The sequence below is a fragment of the Pantherophis guttatus genome, chromosome 7, assembly GCF_059756535.1.
Source record: "Pantherophis guttatus breed Tessera chromosome 7, ASM5975653v1, whole genome shotgun sequence".
NCBI classification, from domain to species: Eukaryota; Metazoa; Chordata; class Lepidosauria; order Squamata; family Colubridae; genus Pantherophis; species Pantherophis guttatus.
In genome coordinates this window covers 47,611,296-47,634,819 of record NC_142069.1, presented here as the reverse complement: position 1 = coordinate 47,634,819, position 23,524 = coordinate 47,611,296, and the positions used below count along the sequence as shown (strand labels likewise).

General features: G+C 38.8%; 2 protein-coding genes across 11 annotated transcripts in view; one reads left to right on the top strand and one right to left on the bottom strand.

Annotated features, from left to right (window-relative positions):
- Positions 1-14,625, bottom strand: part of SAXO6 (stabilizer of axonemal microtubules 6) — a 104,235-nt gene extending 89,610 nt beyond the window's left edge. For both annotated transcript variants that reach the window (XM_034403355.3, XM_087873152.1), the window contains exon 1: positions 14,137-14,625. The gene's annotated coding sequence lies outside the window, so the exon portion shown is untranslated. The remainder of the gene's footprint in view (positions 1-14,136) is intronic.
- Positions 1,501-23,524, top strand: part of RAP1B (RAP1B, member of RAS oncogene family) — a 39,698-nt gene continuing 17,674 nt past the window's right edge. Inside the window, exons 1-4 of one of the 9 annotated variants that reach the window (XM_087873155.1) lie at positions 1,908-2,049; positions 11,058-11,104; positions 12,206-12,259; positions 22,102-22,184. In XM_087873155.1, coding sequence (XP_087729281.1) covers positions 22,128-22,184 — 57 coding nt within the window. In that variant the 5' untranslated portion in view covers positions 1,908-2,049; positions 11,058-11,104; positions 12,206-12,259; positions 22,102-22,127. Of the gene's footprint in view, positions 2,050-2,115; positions 2,977-5,267; positions 5,331-11,057; positions 11,105-12,205; positions 12,260-12,925; positions 13,107-21,828; positions 21,941-22,101; positions 22,185-23,524 lie in introns of those variants that run through there. The other 8 variants (XM_087873156.1, XM_087873154.1, XM_087873157.1 and 5 more) reach the window with 8 other exon arrangements.

Here is a 23,524-nt window from a genome sequence, read left to right as displayed (position 1 = left end):
CGCCCACCACCCCAGATGTCATAATCAGCGATCTGTGCATGTGCAGAAGCACGTGCGTGCGATCCCATTGCGAACCGGTAATAAAGGTAAGTAGAACCCACCCCTGCATTGGATGCAATATTAATGTATCTTATCACAGTACTGTAAATGCAGAATTATTGTCACTATTGCTCTGTACAATAAAGCCAATCCTCTTTAGACTTCTTTTGCAACTGCTTGTAGAAAGATATGGAATCCTAAATATAAGCCTTACTCAAGGGGCTTCCAACTTTCCTGTTTACCCAGATGATGTCTGCATGTAAGGCATTAAGAACATAATCTAAACACATTCAACTGAACATGTGTAAAAGAGTTGGGACTTCAAACATCTGGGTACTAGAATTTGAAATCACTGTAGGAGGAGAGGCATGTCAATTTACTAAAAACTATGAAGGTTTAAGCCTTACAATACTTGTTGGTTTGAAAAGATGCTACCTGTCTTATTTTGAACCAGCTGTCATTATTGTAGAACAGTCTCTGTAAATTATACATTTATGTGTATTCTTTTGCACAGAATTGTTAGCAAATATAAATCAATAAATGTAAAATGGCTTTAAGTATCAACAATCCTAATCAAAAATATTAGTAAATTCCTTTGCCAAGTCTAGCATCCTTCAGAATACACTTGATTAGGGCTAATTAAAACAATCATATATCTAAAATATTAAAAATAGGAATATATTTTGAAGATGCACACACTGAAGATGCATACAATTTGCCTTCTCCTATGCTAGTAATTTTTTCCACTCTATTCCGTTTTCTGATATAAGATCTAATCTACTGAAAGTTTCCCATGATTCAGTTCTATTAATAACAATAAATTAGTTGTGACAATCTTTACAGTTTTCTCATATACCTTGCTATTCAGAAATGCCCAGTTAAATTGTATATAATTAATTCCAACTAGCAGCACTGTATGCATATTTACCTGGCAGTAAGTCTTATAGCAGATTTACTTTTCAGTAACATGCATAAGTCAGTGATATTACTCGTAGTTAATTTTTGTTGCATTAAGAGAGGAGGAACAAAAGTGACTTCTTGCAAAGGAAAGGAAAGTAGTTCTTAATAGCCATCCCCATGTGTCAGATATCGGTTCACTCAGATTCTGAGGCACTAAGAAGCACATCGTTCTTTAACTACCATGCAGGCAGATCTTTTTTCATCCACTTTAAGAAGACTTCAACTATTTCTGCCTGCAACTGGGCTGCTGTCTCACGTTGAAGCTTATAGAAGTAATTTCAGCCGCAAAACGGAAACTGACATGGTTACCAAACTGGGCGGGGATTCAAGAACAGCATGGCTCTCTATCAGGAACGGTCTTTATATTAATTGCGATTATTTAAGCGGCCATGATGAAAAACTGACCGTTTGGTATACGATTTCTCGGAAGTTGCCTCTGCCAAGTTGAACGTACTTAGTATTAGGGAGTTTTTCTAGCTCTTCCCCTTGCCTAAAAAGGCTGGCCGACCGAACCTGCCCTCGCCTCGCCCAGCACACGGTGGCTGCGTTTGTTCCTTGCACATCACTTCCTCCCACACCTTTAGGAGCTTTGTAGTGAGGGGAGTTATGTAGGCGATGTGGGGGGCGGGGGGAGGAAGTTATTCCTCTCGTCTCTCAGCTCCGCGTCTACAGGACACGCGCTTCGAACGACTTCTCTATCTCAGAAGCTGCGACAGGATGGGGCCCTGCGTAAGGTTATGGGGAAGAGGGAGGAGAGAAAGGAAGGACGGGGGAGGGTTGCGGTGTTTCCAGGCTGAGCTATGCGCGTGCGCGCTCCCAGTAGAGCTGAGAGGTCATTCTCGCCCCCCCCTCCCCGCGCCGTTTCCCCCCCCCCCTCTTAAGCATCACTGGACTGGGCCAGGGAAATCAGAGAGAAGCTGGGCGTGCAGCGTCACGGCGACGGCTGGAAGCCTCGCCCAGCTAGAGACAGAGAGGAGGGAGGGCACGCGCAGGCAGAGAGGGTTTGGTCAGGGAGGCGGCGGCGGACGCGGGGAGCTGGAACGCCGTCCGGTAGGTAGAGGCCGTTATGGGAGGGAGGCGGGAGAAGGGACGCGCGGGGGAACTACGGGGGGCTGTGTGGACGCGGTATGTGCGGCGCCGCGCGGGTCTGATACAAGTGGGCCGGCAACGAGTGCTTGCGAAGCGGCTGAGGGCTGGCTAGGAAGGGGGCGGCGGCGGCGGCGGCGCTTTACGGGCGGGACAAGGCTCTTGAGAGAGAACATGGCGGAGGCGGAACCGACCCCGCCGCTCCCTGCAGGGGGTGGGGGAGAAGCAAGGCAAACGCTGCTCCGGTCCTCACTCTTCCCTCTCTCGGTTATGGCTGCCTCGCCAAGATAAGTTCGAGCGGAAGGGGAAAGTTAGAGCCCCTCGTCCGAGGCCAGCCCTACTTGGGACTGTTGGGCGAAGAAGGCGACGTGGGCTCGGAGGAGGAAGTAACTCGCGCCTTACTTGTCGCTGCGGGGGAAAAAAAAGTTCTTGCCGGCCGGACTTGGATGGCGACGGCGGCAGCGGCAGCGGCCTCAGCTGGGAGCCGCAGCCCCACCTAGTCCGGCTGAGCTGAAGCAGCTCACTGTTTCCATTCTCTACCCCAGCGGGAAGCTGGGCGGCCGCTCCTCAGGCTGCGATAAGCTTCTTCCGCTTCCCATTCTCTTGCCAGAATCCGTTTTCAGCTTTTAAAGGGTGGATTGCAGCAGCAGCAGCAGCGGAGATAATATTCAACCAGATCCTCAGTTTAAAGAAGAGCTGTTTCCTGACCGATCCTTGTTCTTTAAGAGCTGGGTTGAATTCAGATTCTTAAAGATAGGGAGAAACAGCGCCCGCACGAAGAAAGAGAATTAGAGAATACTGTATTGGCTATAGTTCTATTAGTGCTATTTTCGCCATTACAAAATCGACTGGGGTAGAGACATTTGGATAGAAAGATGACGGCAACCTGTGGTACTCTGCTTTATGATATTCCTAATATTGATTAGCTAACTCATGCCTTAGTTCTATAAACAATGCTTTCTAGAAACATTAAATCAGTTGACATTTATTTTAATTATATTTAAGAATGCAGACAAAGTGAATGGTGTATTTAGTTTTGGGTTTTTAAAAATGTCTCAATATACTACATTTTTCTAAATAATTATTTTTAAATGCTGTTTTAGAAATAGTATAGTAAAACTTTCAAGTTTTCCATATTTCTTAGTTAATTGAATGATGGTTTCTAATCAGCTTGAACCAATTCATTATTTAAGTAATTCATGGTCTTGAACTAAATCTAGATATGGCTGAAGTAATGATTGCTTAACCTCATGTCAGAGTGATTCTGTGAATAATATTGTGGCCTGGAGATGCTCTTGAATCTAACATCTGTCAAAGTCTAGAAGTAGGTTGTAGTGGAAATCCCATTCATTTTGGTGTCCAAATATTAGTTTTGATGCTTAATTGCTAAAATGCTGAGTAACTAGTTCTTTCTGTAAAATCAGCTGGTATAAAATGTAGAGGCGTTAGAAACCTTTTTTCCAGTACAAATATAACTAAAGATATTATCAGTCATCTTCAGTGTAGCACCCTACAGATGAGTTGAATTACAACTCTCATAGTTTCCTGCCAGCTTCTTGGAAGTCTTTGCACAAATGCAACACATTTAGTTAGGGATTGTTTAGCAAATAGACTTTACTTACTTATCTTTCTGGATGTACTGCCTAGGTTGGCCTTGCTTAGTTATAAAGTGATAAAAACAAAATAGTCGTGAATTAATGCCAACTTCTCTCATCCAGTTTTTAAGTACTGTAATGCTAAAGTATTATGGGAACAGACTTTGAAAAGTATAAACTCCAAAAAGATTAAAATGAATGTAGAACATTAAAAATGCTGTAACGTAATTAAGTCACTAAAGTAACTTTTTTATTATACTGTGAATATGAACTATCTTGAAGCAAGAGAATTGAGCAATGAAGTTAATTACAATATAGTTTATTATTAACATTGCTAATTTTAATTATGGAAATATAATATTTAAATGTCCTTGTTTTTCCCTAGAAAAAGTACTTTGTATACTCCTTTGCTTTTCAAATATAGTTTGTAAGCTTTGAAATAATATGCATGTTGTTTTTTGGCATATGTTGACATAAATTTGTTTTTTATATATTATTAAAAATTTGCCTATCTGTGTCTGATCTGTTTATATATACGGGTAGTCCTTGACTTACCCTGTTTTCCCCAAAATAAGACACCCCCTGATAATAAGCCCAATTGGGCTTTTGAGCACATGGCAATAAGATGAAGTGCTTATTTCAAGGTTCAAAAAAATATAAGACAGGGTCTTATTTTGGGGAAAACATGGTACATGGTACAACCATTCATTTAGTCAAAAGACTACTGGCCAGTTTTCACACTTAGAACTGTTGCAGCATTCCCATAGTCACATGATCAAATTTTGGACTTTTGGCAACTGGCATGTATTTATGACAGTTGCAGTGTCCCAGGGTCATGTGATCATTTTTGTAAACCTCTCATTTGGCTTCCAACAAGCAAAGTCAATGAGGGAAATCAGATTCACTTAACAATTGAATGATTTGCTTAACAGGCAAAAAGGTTGTAAAATGTTGTAACTGTCTTGCTTAGTAATGGAAATTTGGGGCTCAGTTGTGGTAAGTCAAGGAATACCTGTATTGGCAATAAGTGAAAATGAATTGTTGCATAGATGTGTGAATCCCCCTTGACTTTTCATGCTTCATCATATTGAAACCAGTTCTGATGCTAGAACAGATTTGGAGCTGAAGTAATGAGAAGCTAAAGAAAGACTGGTCATCTAATGTTCAAAGGGAAAAAATCTAACAACAATGCAATCTGTTGCTTTTGATGAACAGGCTACATTTAGCTATCTCTTTTTTAATTTGGATGGTACCCTAATGAATTGATTCATTGAATATCTACTCAAGAATTTTTGCTTCAGCACATAGTTGCAGCATAGAAAAATATTTTCTAAACAGTTGTCAATTTTTTATGTGTGTCTATTCTACATGTTTTGCTTTGTTGTACTGCAGTAGCTTGGAATATTTCCAAGTTTAAATGTGTTATTTAAGTTTTAAAAATATAGAAAAATAAAATATTTGTATATCTAAAAACTATATAATTTGAAAGGATTATAAAACCATCTGTAATCAATACGTGATGACTATTTTATATAATATCGTTTATTTTTGGCTCCAAATAAGTCAAAACCATCCTCTTTCTTCCAGTTTTTGGAGAACAGATTGATAGGAACTATTGCTGCACGCTATCTGTAGTGATTATATTTTAAGGTTAGAGTTGACTATTTTGTACATAACCATTTATGATTTATCATGCTTTCGTGATTTTGAGATTTCTATATTTCAGCTAGCCAAATTCTTGCAGTTAAGGCATCTTATTAATATTATAAATTAGAAACTGAACTGTTCATACAGTGAACACTTAAATGAAACCTGTTTGGAAACAAAAAAACTTTTTAGAGATAATTAGTGGCAATTATGTTAGAATGCATTTACTATTTAATACCATAAACATAAGATAATAAAATACAACTGGATATATTTGTTTAAAATTATAGGTAATTGGGAAAAGGCAGCAACACAATTGCTAATGTTAGCAATAATATGCTGTTGTTACCATAATTTGGGAATAGTTTTATATTTTGCAGGTTCTCAAACTCTTCAGTAATACTCCCCAGCACAGAGTTTCTTAAATAGAATTTAAAACTAGTGTAATCAAACAGTATTGGAGGACACATGCTGAACTAAATGAACTATCATTTTAAAACCTACTTCTTTTCTAATTCAATGGAAAAGCTGTTTTTGTTAAGTTATTCAGATAATTGGATCTGGTTAAAATGTTTCTATTTTACAATTAGAAAAAATTAACCACCAGCTACCTCTATCTTTATCTGTTCTGTAGTTTTTAACTATCTAAATAAACTGGTCTGTGAAAAAAGACCTCTGGAATATTGATTTGTAATTCAAATAATCTTCATCTGCAAACTTTTTAAAAAGTAACTAATCTTCTTTTCATTTTTATTTTTTAACATGGTTACTAGGAGCGCATCTTAGTCTTGCCTTCAAACACTTTTACATTAGGAAAAAATCCTTGAAATAGATTAGACTTTTTGAAGTGCTTAACATTGTTGTCTGCCTGTAACTGAGAGAAGAACAAGCAAAACCTGGGAAATAGATCTGATGTATTGCAGAAAGATACTTGAATAAAAACAACAACATGGAAATAATGATTTAGAGGTGGGAGGACATTAAAATTAAAGGAGTGCTTCAAGTGAAGTGTGTACAGTAGGAGGAAAGAAAGAGTGAAACTATGTACTAGAATGGAATGAGAAGGTGAATGGTGCGTAAGTTTTGTGACAATTGCAGAATGGACATTAAACAGAGCCATTGAATTCAGTACATTGGGAAAACAGTTCAATAAATTTGGTTGGCTTATATGTTATTCAGAATATAGAATGGTTTCTTTTTTAAGCATGGCTTTATTATCTTAATGCATGCAATTTGGGGAGCTTCTGTCTTGGAATTTTGTAGTGGAATGTAATTTTTAGAAGAATGCATTTTATTTCACTCAGAAAAAATTTCTATAGTGCATGTAGGTGTTTTTTTTTTAAAGAAAGCTGACTTGGTAGGTAAGGGTCCTGCATATGCAAAATTTTGTTACTGTAAATGGTTCCCAAAGGAATAAAAATGTAAAGTGCTGTCAGTTTTTCTTATAATGCTATCTAACACATTCTCTTAATATTTAATCACATTGGTTTCATTTTCTTGGGTCAAATATTCAGTATGCTAATCATATTGCTAAAATAAGGAATTGTTTATTAATACTGTACATTTTTATTGTTATTTTCATAAGTATCATGAAAAGTCAGGCTGCAATAGATCCTTTTCCCATATTTTTCAGTATATTTTTTTGATATTTTTAAAGTTTTAATATTCTTGCATTTTAGAATAATGTCTATTTGTTAACTGTCTGGAATACTGTTTAGGTTAGACCATTGTAAGTAAATAATACAATTATTACATCCTATTCCTAGTAAATACTGTGTTTTCCTGAAAATAAGATCCACTCAAAAACAAGCTCTAGCCTAATTCTTTGGGGTGGCCTAATGTAAGCCTTGCCTAGCCCTACCTCAAAAATAAGCACAGAGGGGGCCGGGCCAGCATGAGAGGTGGCGAGCGCGTGGGGGCTGACGATGTCTGGCAGCAGACACAGCCCAGCAGCCTCTTGGCGCAGCGCAAATACCGATAAGTCTGAGCATGGAGGCAGAGGCGGGGGAGAAGACAGGCAATCTGGATATGTTGCGCGGCTGCCTGACTCGTGGGCGGCTTGCATGACTGCAGCAGGCAGAGGCATGGGGAATGGGGAAGGCAGGTGATGCCGATGCCCTGTAGTTTTTTGGCACGGCTGCTGGCAAGCCGAGAGACAGTGGGACAGGGTGGGTTGACAGGGTTGGGATTGCCTCCACCTGGCTCTGCTGCGCACTTTTCACCCAGAGAGAGACATAGCTTTGTCTGCTTGCAAAGGGAGCGGTTTGAAACGGAGCGATTACCGGTAGCTTTGTTTCAGTCTGTTCACTTTGCAAGCAGACAAAGCTTCGTTTCCTTCTCGGGGAAAAGCATTTGGGCAGCTACCACCGGCCCCGCCCTTTCTATCCCACTGTCTGCTTGCCCGTGACCTCAATTGGGGCCAAGCTCTCAGCACACCTTGGCCTCCACCTGCCCTGCCAGGAAGATGAAGAACCCTTGTGAGGTCATCAGCAGCATGGGCAGCCACTTGGCAGCCAGCACAGCACCCACCATGGCCAAGAAGTGTCCCGGCAACAGCTGAGCCAGCAAGCAGGGCAGGTGGAGGCCAGGGCATGCCGAGACCTTGGCCTGTTGCAGCCACGGACAAACAGACAATAGGACAGAGAGGGCGGGGCCAGCGTAGCTGCGCTCCCACTCCCGTCAGCCCCCTCACTCGCCGCCTCCTGCACTTAAAAATATAAGGCCTCTCCAAAACTAAGTCCGAGTGCTTATTTTCAAGCCCAAAAGAAAATAAAACTGGGTCTTATTTTAGAGAAAACACGGTATGATTGTGATTTATGCCTGATACTGTTGATTGCACCATTGCTTGATCTAGTAATCAATATTAAAAAAATTCATAGTGCCACTCTTAGCTATGCCATTGGCTTACTAGTCACATTGATATTTTGAAAAATGCTTGTCAAAACTTTTTTGCAACATACTATCTCTTCTGCAGTCATAAAGACACACAATAATTTATCTTTAAGTCTTTCCCAAAGACAAATATCTTTATTTATTTATTTATTTATTTATTAAATTTATATACCGCCCTATTCCTAAGGGACTCAGGGCGGTGAACAGCGAACGATAAAAAATACATTTAATACATCGTTAATAAAAAAACAATTAAAATATACTAAACACTCTGGTCCTAGATAATTCAAGACATCCCAGTTTAAAACAAAATCAAAAAGCAATATAAAAGGAAAGTTAGGCCAGGCCGGCCTGCTGAAACAGAATTTTAAATTTTAAAGAATACATTTTGACTCAAATACATATCAGTTTTAAAATCAGTAAGAAAAGGGGTTTCTTACAATAGCTCTTTAAAAAAATTCTTAATACATATGTTATTTACCCATAGTTTCTAATCCAGAGATTAGTCTAGCATATTGTTCTTCGGTCATATATATTTTACCTTTACATAAGGCAAAGCTTGACAGTTTTAAGCCCAAACTTTAAATGTGTAAAATTAACAGATAGTATATCTTTTAGGGAAAATCATACTGGTTATAAACTATAGGAAATCTTATGTAGTATTTGTATCCCAGGGTCAGTGAATAATTTGATTATACCAAATCATGGAGAAAGTAGCTTGTACATTGTGGAACCAAGTAACAAATAATAGATATTGCCAATTCTGCTCCTGTTACTCAATTTTGAAACCAGGCCAATAGTATTACTAAATCAGCTATTAGAAAGAGACAGTACTATTTAAATGCTTCTATATATAGATGTTTTTATCATTTTGTGATTTTTACAATTTGGAGATATTGGGAGTAACTAAAGTTGACAGGTGGGCATTTGTACTTGCTTCATTGTGCATTTTCTTATAAAATGTGTTAAATTTATTTTTCAGGATAAAATATTTTTATTTTAATGTACTTTAATAAAATAGTTACAATAAAGCACCCTGGAGCTAATTGGAAGACCTGAGAAAAACTGCAAGTTTTTTTAATATAAAGCTGCTTGGTTTTTTCCTGAATTTTGCAGCTTGGATGACATTAACTTTGGGAATCAGTTTGCCTATAGATTCAGTTCAACCATAATGTCTAGCTTTTAAAAACCTACGGTAATTGGCCCACAACTAGTCTGCTTCAAGAATTGGATTCTTCCATATTTAACGTTGAAGGTGTAGGCTTTTCTGTTTCAATAGGACTTTCTATAGATAACACACTGATTCAAGACTTTGCTGTTAAGACTTATAGTTGACAGAGTCATTTATAATATTGGACTATGATATATAGTTAGAAATAAGAGGAAATACATGGGATGGCAGATTGTTAGCTCATTGTTGGGTAGGGAAGCACGGTAGTGCTTGGCAGTAAATGACATCTGATTATTTTGCATACATTTTAAAAAATAAAAATAAAATAAAATACCATCAGAATTCCTAAACTGAATGGAGCATCATCTAATGTCAATAAAGGCCACATCAAGGGAATTGAACACAAAAGCTTTCTTCCAAAGCAGAGAATCAATATCACAAGCTAGAACAGGCAATTAAATGAAGCAGCATGCTTGATTTAGAGAAGAGACCTTGTTTGTTTCAGCAGACAATACTAAGCGTGCACATTTTCTTTAGGAAAAGACTAAACTGATCCGCTTTTCTTAAAAATCATGCCTGTTTCTTTCATACTGATTATGTTATTAAAGCCTATTTAGCAAATTCCATGACTTATGTGAAATTTGCATTAAAGGATCTAGTTATTGTTAGTTTTTGATGTAGCTCAGCTTTCCTTATGGCAGTTGGATATAATTTATATTTATATAAATATAAATATATATTTATATATAAAAGCATTAGGGTTAAATAATCAACAGTTCATCAAAAACATCCAAGCCAATTCTTAAAAATACATATTTTGCTTATAGACTTTGGATGACTTCAAATTTGTTTTGTTGAAAAAATAGCTGTTATACTTTATTTAAAGGATATATTTACATCCAACAAAGCTATATTATATTTGAACATAGTAGGGTACATTAAAGCAAAATAATTACTTAAATCAGAGGTCACCAACTGGTGGTCAGCAGACCACTTATAGTCCATGAGAAAATTCTGGTGGTCCGCAGCACACCCGGGTGGAGGAGCTGCTCCGCGATGACCGATGACCAGTCCTGTGACTAGAGCTCTGGAATATGGGACCGGCCAGGCAGCTCATGGTGGGGCTGGAAATCTCCGCCGCAGAGGGAGGTATGTCTTCCGGGTGCACTTCAAGGTGTTGGTTCTCACCTTTAAAGCGCTCCATGGCTTAGGGCCAGGGTATTTACGAGACCGCCTGCTGCTACCGATAACCTCCCACTGGCCAATACGCTCTCACAGAGAGGGCCTCCTCAGGGTGCCGTCAGTCAAGCAATGTCGGCTGGCGGCCCCCAGGGGGAGGGCCTTCTCTGTGGGAACACCTGCCCTCTGGAACGAGCTACCTCCCGAATACGGCTGATTCCGGATCTCCGCACTTTCCGTAAGGCCCTGAAGACGTTTTTATTTCAGCAAGCCGGCCTGGCCTGAATAGGTTTTAAGGATTTTTTAATTGTATTGCTAGGGGTTTTAAATTGGGGTGGCCATTTAATTTATTCTTAATTATTTTAACTTTTATATTGCATGTTATTTTAATTCTCGGCTGTTCACTGCCCTGAGTCCCTTCGGGGAGAAGGGCGGGATATAAATTAAATAAATAAATAAATAAATACGTGCAACTTGCAACTTTGCAGGTGGTGCAACGTGCAAGGAGTAATGCAGCCCTCGCCGGCGGAATGAGGTAATGGTGCATGGGGGGTGGCGGTGCAGGCGGACCGAAGCAACAGGTGGCAGCAACCTGCGGGTCTTTGTTCCCTCCGCTGTGGCTTCCTGTTGGCTGAACCTACCAATGGCTGGCCCCACCCGTCGCCCTCTCCTCCCCATTACTCCTCGCCTGGCCTGGGAATGGTGGGGGATGAAGATTCGCTCTATATTCCAGAGCGGGAGCGAAGTTTCATCTCTTGCATGGCGCTGTGGGCATTTCTTCCAGCCCTTGTTGGTGCTCCGCGCACCTCAGTCTCTCGGGGAGATGCAAGACTTCCTCTCAGCCCTGAAACACTGGCCTGACCATTTCTCTCTGCTGCCGCCGTTGGTGCCTCCATGGTCTGCCCGCAGCTCTTGCAGCGCAGTTAAATTTACTATGCTTCACAATGGGGGAGACAGCATCCCATTCTCCTCCTCGAGCCCATTACGACATGGAGCAACGGCTGCAGCCTGGACGGTGAGTGTCTCATGGCAGAGAGCAGGTCATGCATTTTCCTGAGCGACCAAGGTGCACCCAGCACCAACAAAGTCCGAAGCACCTGTGGGACCCAGACAGCACCGGAGAATCAGAATGAAAGAGAGAGAGGGGGGAGAGAGAAAGAGATGAGAGAGACAGGGGGGAGAGGGAGAGATGAGAGAGAAAGAGATGAGAGAGACAGAGGGGGACAGAGAAAGAGATGAGAGAAAGGCAGAGAGGGGAAGAGACAGACAGAGACGGGGTAGGGAGGGAGAGATCCCGGTGTTTTGTTTTCTGTGGGAAACAGGTCCAAATGGCTCTTTGAGTGTTTAAGGTTGCAGAAACAGGCAACCAAACTAAGTGCCTGAAGGATCCCATCCCGTCACTGTGAGTCCAAGCGCTTCAGTGAGCAGCGTGCTGGATTCGTATTAGTGGTCCGCAGGATTTAAAATTATGAATTTAGTGGTCCCTGAGGTCTGAAAGGTTGGTGACCCCTGACAAATTATAGGTAGATGATCACAAGTTCTTATGCAAATGTTAGTGAAGAAACAAAACAGAGTTCTGACTTCTCTAGATAAAGGATGCAGATGAAAAAAGCAATTTATGTCTTTTGTTCTCAAGACTCAGAGTTATGCAGCTTCAAACTCCTACATCTGAGCACATATGCAAAATACAGTAAGTCTAGTAGTTATCCATATATTTTCTACACATATGTAAAGTTGCATTTATTAATTCATAATAAAATTCAAATGCATAAAATTTTATTCCTGTTATATGGATATATACATTTTATAAAATATAACTTCATAACATTTTGTTTAAATTTCACAGGCATTCTGCTATAACAGGCACCCTTTCCCTCTTACGGTGCTTCAGCAACATGTTATAAATATCAATATCCCTGAGAATGACTATTGATAATTACAACAGAAATATCTTGGTGAGGCAGTAGAGTACTATTCTCCTTAAAAGTAGGAAAAAGAATCTTTGTTCAGAATATGTAGACAATATAATTAGTTATATACTAAAATTTCTCTAAAGAGGCACATATTTTTGTATCCTAAATTAACAGGGATCTGAATTAACATTTCCAGTAGTAATTTTTGCCTTACATCTGGTCCTTTAACGACAGTTTGAAGTTACAACAGCTCAGAAGAGTTCTTTACAACTCTGTACCCACCTCAGGAGTTCCCTTCCATGCATGGAGAAGAGCTACCTACCCTCCTTTACACTCTGTAAAGCACTTCTGGTCATCATAAAACATTGCTTCCCTGAAGTCATGTGATTGTGATCTAGGTACTTGGCAATATGCTGTCACTTATGATTGGTTGCCAAGCTCCTGCAATCATGAAATTGCCATTTGCAGACTTCTCTGCTGACTTCTCTAATCTGTGCTCTCCAAGCAGAAATTAGGTACCCAATTCAGCCATTCCACTCTATTGAGCTGCCGGACTATCAGCCCCCTCTACCACAAAGATCCTGCAGGAGAAGGGCAGTATGGACAACCATGGGATCTGGCAGGGTGAGAGCTGTGAACCATAAACACAAAGCTTTTGCTGTGTCCCAGCATAACAGATATAGTGCCCTTGCTGATCTTAATAGGAACACTAAAGTGACAGGTCAAGGTAGCTACGATAATGATAACTCAAATAAGCAGGGGATCTTGGTCCGAGATGAAGAACTTACTTTGGAAAGGGGAAAGTGTGAATCAGGTATTGCACATGGGTCACACAAGAAGAGGACGGTATCCAAAAAGAGAAGCCACCTTCTGGTTGGTGATTCAATTGTAAGGGATGTAAATTTAGGAAAGGATATGGAGGTTTTGATAGAGGTCAGGTGTCTGCCAGGTGCTACTGCCAGCAGAGACAAGAGGCGTATTCTTAAGATGGTCAAGAATGTCAGTAAGGACTGTGATGTTGATGCTGTTATACATCTTGGCACAAATGATCTGTCCCAAAAAGATGTACTTTCTATGCAGAATGAGCATGGAGTATGAACTTAGTAGTATAGGTTATAGGCTTATCTTTTCAGAGGTTTTACTGGTATATAAGGAACAAAAAGGGAAAAAGGCCAGCGTGTAGCGAAGTTTAATGTGTGGCTAAAGGAATGGTGTAAAAGGGAAAGCTTTGGTTTTATTAGTCATGTCGTCTGCAGCTGGTCCAATGAAAAACTGTACAAAAGAGATGGTTTGCTCAAAGAAAGGGACTGGGTTACTTGGCATTAAATTCACAGATTTTCTGGATAAATATTTAAACTGAACAATGGGGACAGAGAATTAATTGATATAGAACATTTCTGTCCCAAGCAATCTAAAATTAATAGGGTTATCAGTGCATGTAACAAATGTTTGCGTAGGTAAGATTATCAGCCCTGCTGTCAAGCAAAATCAAGCATTTAATAGTGAATGTCATACCATGTACACTAATCAAACAGGTGGCAAGAAAGTAGGGGCAGTCAGGCACAACACAGGTTATGTAGACAGTAAACACAGGGTCAATCAAAATGGACTCAAATGTCTATACACCAATGCACCAGGGATGGGTTCTACTTACCTTTACTACCGGTTCACATTGTTCATGCGCTCACTTTAGTTGCACTTGTGTGTACTCTTCTGCGCATGTGCAGATCACCTATGATGACATCCGGGTTAATGGGCGGAGCCTCCCGCCAGTTTTACTACCAGTTCTTACGAACCAGTCCGAACCGGGGGCAACCCACCACTGCAATGCACAGAGTATGAGGAATAAACAGTGAATTATAGAAATTCAAGTAAATAAGGGCAGATCTGATATTGTTGCCATTACAAAAACTTGGGATGGAACCCACAAATGGAACATACAGCTAGAGGGATTTAAATTATTTAAAAGAAATAGGCCAAATAAAAGAGGCGGTGGAGTTGCACTATATATAAGAAATAACTACATTTCTACAGAAATAGAGCATAACAATGATGAAAATTATCTTGAATGCATTTGGGTCAATATTAAAGGAGGGAAAAATGACATTCCTATAGGTCTATACTATAGGCCACCCAACCAAACAGAGGAAGTAGATGAACTTTTTGCTAGGCAGCTAGCTAACTGTGATGTAGGAAGCACATCACAGTAGTAATGGGGGATTTTAACTACCCTGACATCAACTGGGAGACAAACTCTGCACCAAGTGGAAGATCCAGCAGGTTTCTAACAAACCTAGCAGACAACTTCGTTTCCCCAAAAGTAGAGAAGAGAACAAGGCGATCAGCCATATTGGACTTAATTAATTCTCACTAATAGAGATGAAATAATAAAAGGTGTTGAAGCTACAGGAACCTTGGGGGCAAGTGATCACGCAATATTGAAATTCAACATTATGCAAACACAAGTAGTAGAACACAGTCAAATTAGAGTCTTGGACTTTAAGAGAGCTAATTTCAATAAACTTAGAGCTTGGGAAGGATTCCATGGATGAGAATCCTCAAGGAGAAAACAACTCAAGAAGCTTGGGAAATTTTGAAAAGAGAGATTATAAAAGCCCAGTCTAACACAGTACCAATGAAGAAGAAAAATAACAGCTCTCAAAAGAAACCAGCATGGCTGCATAAAGAACTCTTTGACAAATTAAAGACAAAAAGGACAAGTATAAAAAGTGGAAAAAGGAGCAAATAACTAAGGTAGAATATCAGCAAATAGCCCGAGCCTGTAAAGATGAAGTAAGGAAAGCTAAGGCTCACAATGAACAAAGGTGACAAAAGTAAAAAATAACAAAAAAAGCTTCTTCCAACATGTTAAAAACAAGAAAAAAGTCAAGGAAACAATTGGTCCATTGCTGGGAGAAAGTGGCAAGAAGGTGATAAGCAACAGGGAGAAAGCAGAACTATTTAACTCGTTTTTTGCACCTGTCTTTACACAAAGGGAAAAAACAGTCCAACCTATCAAAAACAGCACCACAAAAAACAGATTAGGAACCCAAGTTAAAATAGGGAAGAAAAGTGAACACCTGTCTACCCTAGACAGGTTCAAATCACCAGGACGGGATGGATTACACCCCAAGGTTCTGAAGGAACTGGCAGACGAGATCTCAGAACCGCTTAACTATATATTTCAAAGTTCCTGGAGCACCGGGGAACTGCCAGAGGACTGGAAAAGAGCTGATGTAGTTCCCATCTTCAAAAAAGGAAAAAAAATAGATCCAGGAAACTACAGACCTATCAGCCTGGCCTTAATACCAGGGAAGATTCTGGAAAAGATAAGCAACGAATCAGCGAACACCTAGAAGTAAACAAAGTAATAACCAGAAGCCAACATGGGTTTCTCAAAAAGATCATGCCAGACTAATCTTATAGCATTCTTTGACAAAGGGACAAAATTAGTGGACCAGAGGAATACTGTTGATACAATTTACTTGGACTTCAGTAAGGCATTTGATAAAGTAGACCATAACCTACTACTAGATAAAGTATCACCACCAGATGGATTTGTAACTGGCTGACCAACCGCACTCAACGTGTAGTCCTCAATGGAACTGCATCTACATGGAGGGAAGTATGCAGTGGAGTACCACAAGGCTGTTTTAGGCCCAGTACTATTCAACATCTTCATCAATGACTTGGATGAGGGGATAGATGGGGAACTCATCAAATTTGCAGATGACACCAAACTGGCAGGAATAGCCAACACTCCAGAAGATAAGCTCAAGATACAGAAGGATTTTGACAGACTTGAACATTGGGCACTATCTAACAAAATGAAATTCAACAGTGAAAAAAGCAAGGTTCTATATTTAAGCAAATATAAGAAAAATGCACAGATACAGTATATGTGGTACCTTGTTCAATAGTAGTAATTGTGAGAGGAATCTTGGAGTCCTAGTGGACAACTGTTTAAATATGATCCAGCAGTGTACAGCAGCTGCCAAAAAAGCCAACACAGTTCTAGACTGCATAAACAGAGGGATAGAATCAAGATCACGTGAAGTGTTAATGCCACTTTATAATGCCTTGGTAAGGCCACACTTGTAATACTGCATTAAGTTTTAGTCGCCACGATGTAAAAAAGATGTTGAGATTCTGGAAAGAGTGCAGAGAAGAGCAACAAAGATGATTAGAGGACTGGAGGCTAAAACATATGAAGAACGGTTGCAGGAACTGGGTATATCTAGTTTAATGAAAAGAAGGACTAGGGCAGACATGATAGCAGTGTTCCAATATTTCAGTGGCTGCCACAAACAAGAGGGAGCGAAACTATTCTCCAAAACACCTGAGGGTAGGACAAGAAGCAGTGGATGGAAACTAATCAAGGAGAGAAGCAACTTAGAACTAAGGAGAAATTTCCTGACAGTTAGAACAAGTAATCAGTGTAACAATTTGCCTCCAGAAATTGTGAATGCTCAACACTGGAAGTTTTTAAGATGATGTTGGATAACCATTTGTCTGAAGTGGTGTAGGATTTCCTGCCTAGGCAGTGAGTTGGACTAGAAGACCTCCAAAGTCCCTTCCAACTCTGCTATTCTATTCTATTCTATTCTATTCTATTCTATTCTATTCTATTCTATTCTATTCTATTCTATTCCCCAGAAGGTCAGTGGGGAAGCTGGCAAAGAAGGTTACAAGCTGCTGCTGCCTGCCAAAGGATTTCCCCTCCTCTCCATGCATGGAGAGGCAGAAATCCTTCATTGGGCTGCCAAAATGAAGCTTGGATCTTCAGGATCTATGCTTCATTTTTGCCAGCCAGCATAAGAGTTTCCTTCTGTGCATATACAGGCTTGGGAAATTCTTGCACTGGGCTGGAGAAACTTAAGTGGGGATCCTGAAGATTAGAGTTCCATTCATACACTCCACCAAAGGAGTTCCCTTCCATGCATGGAGGGAAGCTGCCTACCCTCATTGGCAGGCAGCTTTTTCGCTCCATCCACTTGATGACCCATGTGATTATGTAGCAACCATAATGGAGAAATGGGATTGCATTCGTTGGGTGAAGTCATGTGGGCATCTTGCTTAAAAAGCACTTCGCTGAATGACCAAATCATGACCTTGGCATTCTTAATAAAATTCAACAAAAATGTTTTATTTGTATCTGCACAACTTTGCTTTGAAAGATTTTTGGATGATTGACTGTATGAGCACCTATCGGTATTCTAAAATGGTAAATATATTTTTCCTAAATAGCTCACCCACACAGAGGTGCAGAACCTTTTTTGCCTTAGATATAAGGTTTTGGTAAAAAAAGAAGGGACTATTGAAAGTAGGCCTTTTGGCAGTTTTGTAGGATAAAGAGTCTGTAAACTTGTGTGCATCAGTTTTTTTGTTTTTCTTTACAAAACTAATATCCTGTGAGTGTGTTCTTTTTTCTCTCCTTCCGTTCAGGTTTATCAGTATGGACAAAATATAAAATATATTTTATTTAAAACTCCAAATAAAAATGTTGGTTTTAAGTAGGCTGCATTCTGATGGAACAAAAATTGAAACAACCTGAATGTTCCATTGCCAATTCAGTTGTAGAGGGGAAAAAAACACAGTACATTCTGTCCCTCCGGCTCACCTGTCTGTATTTATATTTTAATACTGAACATGACAAAAAAAACCCACACCAAAATAACACACTTAGAGGAGTATTGATTTGGGGATTTTTCTCTTGAACTATGAACTATGTGTATTAGCCTGCAGTGTGGATGAGTACCAGGGGTGCTATTCAGCAGGTTCTGACAGGTTCTGGAGAACCAGTAGCGGAAATTTTGAGTAGTTCAGAGAACCGGCAAATACCACCTCTGGCTGGCCCCAGAGTGGGGTGGGAATGGAAATTTTGCAATATCCTTCACCTGGAATGGAGTGGGAATGAAGATTTTGCAGTGTCCTTCCCCTGCCACACCACCAAGCCACGCCCACAGAACCGGTAGTAAAAAAAATTAAATTCCACCACTGATTAGTACACATTTTTGTATAAAGGTGCATAATGTTATTCACCAATGCCTGGGTCCTGCAGTAACAATACTATATACTATAGACAAATATAACATGCCTCAACTGGAGCATATAACTGGACACGTGGGATATGTTCTTGATGAGAAACAAATACGTTATTCTCCCACTGTAATCAAAATGGCATAGTCAGTTCTGTTGTGTCATTCCTGTTCAGCTTTTATGATGATAGATTCAGTTGGTATCTTTTGTTCATTTCTACATTGTCCTTTGTAAGAGGAATGAAGATTTTGGGTTATGTCTTTATGAAATCACACCTATACTATCTAACAATATAACTGAATAGAATTCTGTTCACACAAACTTTACTTACTGAATCTAATGGCTTGTTACTAGAATATATGTGTCTTGTTTTGGCACTCAGTACAAAATCACCAGATCTAGGATATTCCAATATTAATGTTCTGTATTAAAGCAGAACTTGAAACTTATGTACTACCATGAGATCTTTGCTTTCTTGTCAATATAAATGGTAGTTCATTGTGAGTGCTATCTACAACTCAGCACACATAAAGTTGACCACTAAAATGATTTAAAACAAAGCAATGTAAGAAATAAATGCATCAGTGTTTGCATAAACAGCCACAAAATTCTGAGCCCAGCAAAGGAGCAGCAGGAATTTAAGGAGACTTTTCAATGCAGTGTACAATACAGTGGTGCTTAAAAGTTTAAAAAAAAATTGAATTTTCAATATTTGTGCATAAATATGATCTAAAACATGATCTGTTCTCCACACAAATCCTTAAAACTAGATAAAGAGAACCGAATTAAATGAGTCAAAAACATTGTACCTGTTCATTTATTCACTGAGGAAAATGATCCAAAATTGCATAGTTTGTGGTAAAAGTATATTTTATTTATTTATTTATTAAATTTATATACCGCCCTATTCCTAAGGGACTCAGGGCAGTGAACAGCGAACGATAAAAATACATGTAATACAAACGTTAATAATAAAAAACCAATTAAAATATACTAAACATTCTGGTCCTAGATAATTCAAGACATCCTAGTTTAAAATAAAATCAAAGAGCAATATAAAGGGAAAGTTAGGCCAGGCCGGCCTGCTGAAACAGGAATGTTTTGAGGGCACGGCGGAAAGTGCGCAGATCCGGAATCTTCTGTATCTCTGGGGGGAGCTCGTTCCAGATGGTGGATGCCCTCACAGAAAAGGCTCTCCCCCTGGGGGCCGCCAGTCGACATTGTTTGGCTGACGGCACCCTGAGAAGCCCCTCTCTATGGGAGCGTACTGGGCGGTGAGAGGCTATTGGTGGCAGAAGGCGGTCTCGTAAGTACCCCGGTCTTGAGCCTCTGGGATTATCAGTTCATTTTCCTATGTTCAACGTAGTCCTTAATCTCACAATCTGCTCTTTCGGAGAGACTCCTGGCCAGAATTTGCTTCAGGGGTGTCTAGTTCATTATGAATCCTCACTGGATTCATAAGGAGTAGTAGTGCTCCTTAATCTCTGAACATGTGTTTTATTGATTCTTTTGCCTCTCTTTAACTACCTTTAGCCAAAGACAAGTATGATGGATCTACCCTAGCTTTTATTTATAAAAGCACTTTCCAAGTTTCTATGGTTAAAAAAAAAAGATGATTGCAGGACATCAAAATGGTTTAAATGTTTGTTTAATAAAAACTTTTTTTAAAAAAATGGTTTAAAAATACAGAATTAGATGATGGCATTACTCTGCAATGAGGGTGGAAGATTTTAACCTTGGGATAATTTGCACACCCCTACGTGCTTCTAAGAATCTTTGCATTCTGGATATTATCTAGATCTAGTTGTACTTTTTCTCCACTGGTTATTTGCAGGAGAAAAATAGTGAACATTATAAAGAGCAATGAGCACTTTTTCTGCCCACTTTTTCAGGCTTATGTGATTGGAAGGAGGCAAAAACGAGTTTAGAATGGACATAGCAACATTCTGAGCTACTGGCCAACTCTCTCTCTCTGCGATAGAGAGTGGGAAGCTTTTTGAATTTGTATTCTCTAGCCCCCAACTGGATCTTAGTTCATTTTAAACTCATCTCTTTATTTTGTTGGCTCCCCACTACTACCACCAAACTATTATTTTTGGAGTGCTACTGTGGGATGAATAGACTCCTTTACATATTTTTCCAATATTCTCTTGGGTTGGAAGGAATAAAAATCTGTGTATGTTAATATGCATGAACATATAATCTATACTTCCTGATAATATGATATTTTTTATATTTATGTAAGTCTAAACATATAGTGGAATCACAAGTGAACATTTTGTGAAGTTTATCTGAGTCTTCTTTCAACTTGTCATTTTTTATTTTTCTTATCACACAACTGTTTTTATACAAAAACTGTTCTGTTGCTCACTTAAGCAGTTATTACAGTTTTCCTGCCATTTACTAGAATAGCTTTCGATATATGAGTTTTAGAAGTCAATCAAATTTTGAAATGTAGTAATTTTTTCAAATGTTTGAATAAACGATAAGCTAAAATAAAAGGCAGACATGAATTCCAATACGATTACTTCCATTTTGTTTAGATCATTCAAGCTGAGGTAAATTAAGAAAAACCTTAGCATATATGGCCATTACTTTGGCCCATTAATATAGTATGCTGGAAATAAAAAGATATTTCATCATAGTATTTCATCATAACTGATTTTTCTGTTGACAGCTCAATATCCTATGAGAATAAAATGATTACTATGAATCCAATTGCTAGTAACCATATGTAGCGGAAGCAAAATATTAACAAGCAACTTTCCTGGATTGTATATATGCATACATTTTGACTGATTAATGTCAATGGATTAATGTCAATGTACAATATGCAGTTTTAAAATGTGAAAAGTCTAATTCGTTCTTCCTTTCCTTGTTTAATAAGATTAACAGATAGCAGGTGACTCGACCTCAGAGTTCTTATTTACTGTACATTTTGGAAAATTAGTCTATTTTCTAGAATTATCTAAAACAATCCGTAGCATTAATTTACGGTGTGTAAATGTGCACGTAAATACACTAGTACTAAAATATTTAGTTTTTTTAATAGTATGGCTAAGAGAACATGTATCTTTTATGTCTTGGATTGCTTAAGTGGTAGTTTAAATATATATATATTCTAATATATATTTACAGTATATATATATATATATATATATATATATATATATATATATATATATATATTTACAATATATATATATATTGTAATAGTTATTACAAAACTGTTTAAGAGTTTGCTAAACACCAGTATTTGACTAGTGTTTCTGTGAGGGGTTGATTCTGCATCTCCTTGCTCTTCAATGCATCTCACTCAAGAGCTGCATCTCACTCAAGAGCTGCTATCTCAGAGAGGGTAGCACTTAGCAGATGATACCTGTATATCATGCATCTTCACAGCAAACTTTAAAAATTCAGTAAGTATGTTGCATGAGTGCAACCAATGTCTTTTCCAATTATGTTCCTAAGAATTATCTCTAGTGTTCAGCTTGTACAGTAAAATAGTTCCCCCCCCCCAAATTTGACTTGCCTTTGACTTGACACATGTATATTTGCAACCTATTTCTTTGTATTACAGGTTTTAGGTGATTTAAGATTTACATCATGCGCGAATATAAACTAGTAGTTCTTGGTTCGGGAGGTGTTGGGAAGTCTGCATTGGTAAGTATTATTCACATCCATCTTATTGATTTATAAGCATAGGAAATTAATAAGTTGCATCTACAGTTTAGGGTCACTAAATTTCAGATGACTTCTGTGCAGAAGAATATTGTATTCTATTGTGAAATTCAATTTCTAGAATCGAATTGATTTCTAGAAAACATAATACAACAAAGTGAAGTGAAGATATGTGGGAATGACCTTGGCAAACAGGAGAAAGAGCTGGATAGCAGTCAGTTAAAAAGCAACATAGTCCAAAGAAGCCATGGGGGCATGGAAGATGTCTCAGAAGGGACCCTTTATAGTGTTTTGGACTGTAAAGACAGGGAGAAGAGATGTACGGTACTTTCAGACTTGCAATGTGGCCTTACAGTAAAGGTAAAGTTAATACTTGTGGGTGTGCTTCTTGTTTGGATTACCTTGCAACAAAATGATCTAAAATACTTTTATTCTTACATTTAGTGCTGAAAGAACTCAAGTATTGTCAGCAAGGGAGCATAGGAATTCTTAAGTTCCTTCCAAGCAAATGAAAAATTTGAAGGCTTCAGAAGCTTGCCACTTGTTTAGAACGCAAACAATTAAAAAAAATTTCCCCCCAAACTTGATTTAGATCTTTGAGAACCTTAGAATGATACTATAAATAAGTGGCTATCAGTACTTTAATCCTATGAGCATGCACATAGTAAGATCAAGTGAAAGGAGTGCTGGGGCCCTCTTTTGGTGCACATATTCTTTGTCAAACTCTGTATTGATTGGAAATGCCTACTTATCTTGCATTTTAAAAATCTAGTCATCTGAGCTACTGCAAGCATTTAGTAGTTACTTCCTAAAAATCAGATCTTTGGAAGAATTTAAACTGATCTAAAGGCAGAGTAAAGATTCCGTTTTGTTAGTGGTTAATGCATCAGGGAAGAAACTGGGAGGTCATGAGTTTTAGTCCCATTTTAGGGATGAAGCCAATAGAGTGACCTTGGACCAATCACACACACTCAGTCCTAGGAAGCAGGTAGTGGCAAACCACTTCCAAAATCTTGCCAAGAAAAGTACAGGACTATCCAGGCAGTCAATTGAAGTAAAAAAAAACCTTGGAGGTATGCACACACAGAATGAAACTAGCATTTGATTCAGATAACTTTTTAAAAATATCTTCTATAGAGTGAAAGAAAACTTAGTGTCTGAGGATGATGAAAGAACATAGAGTAATATTAACTTTGTAAATTTAAAGATTACTTTGTTTAAAAATCAAACAAACAACAGAAAGAACTTTGGCTGTTGATGATGGATTCTCTTAGGAGTATAAAGTCACCTGTTGCCTTGTTTAATTAGTTTGGAAGGTCACC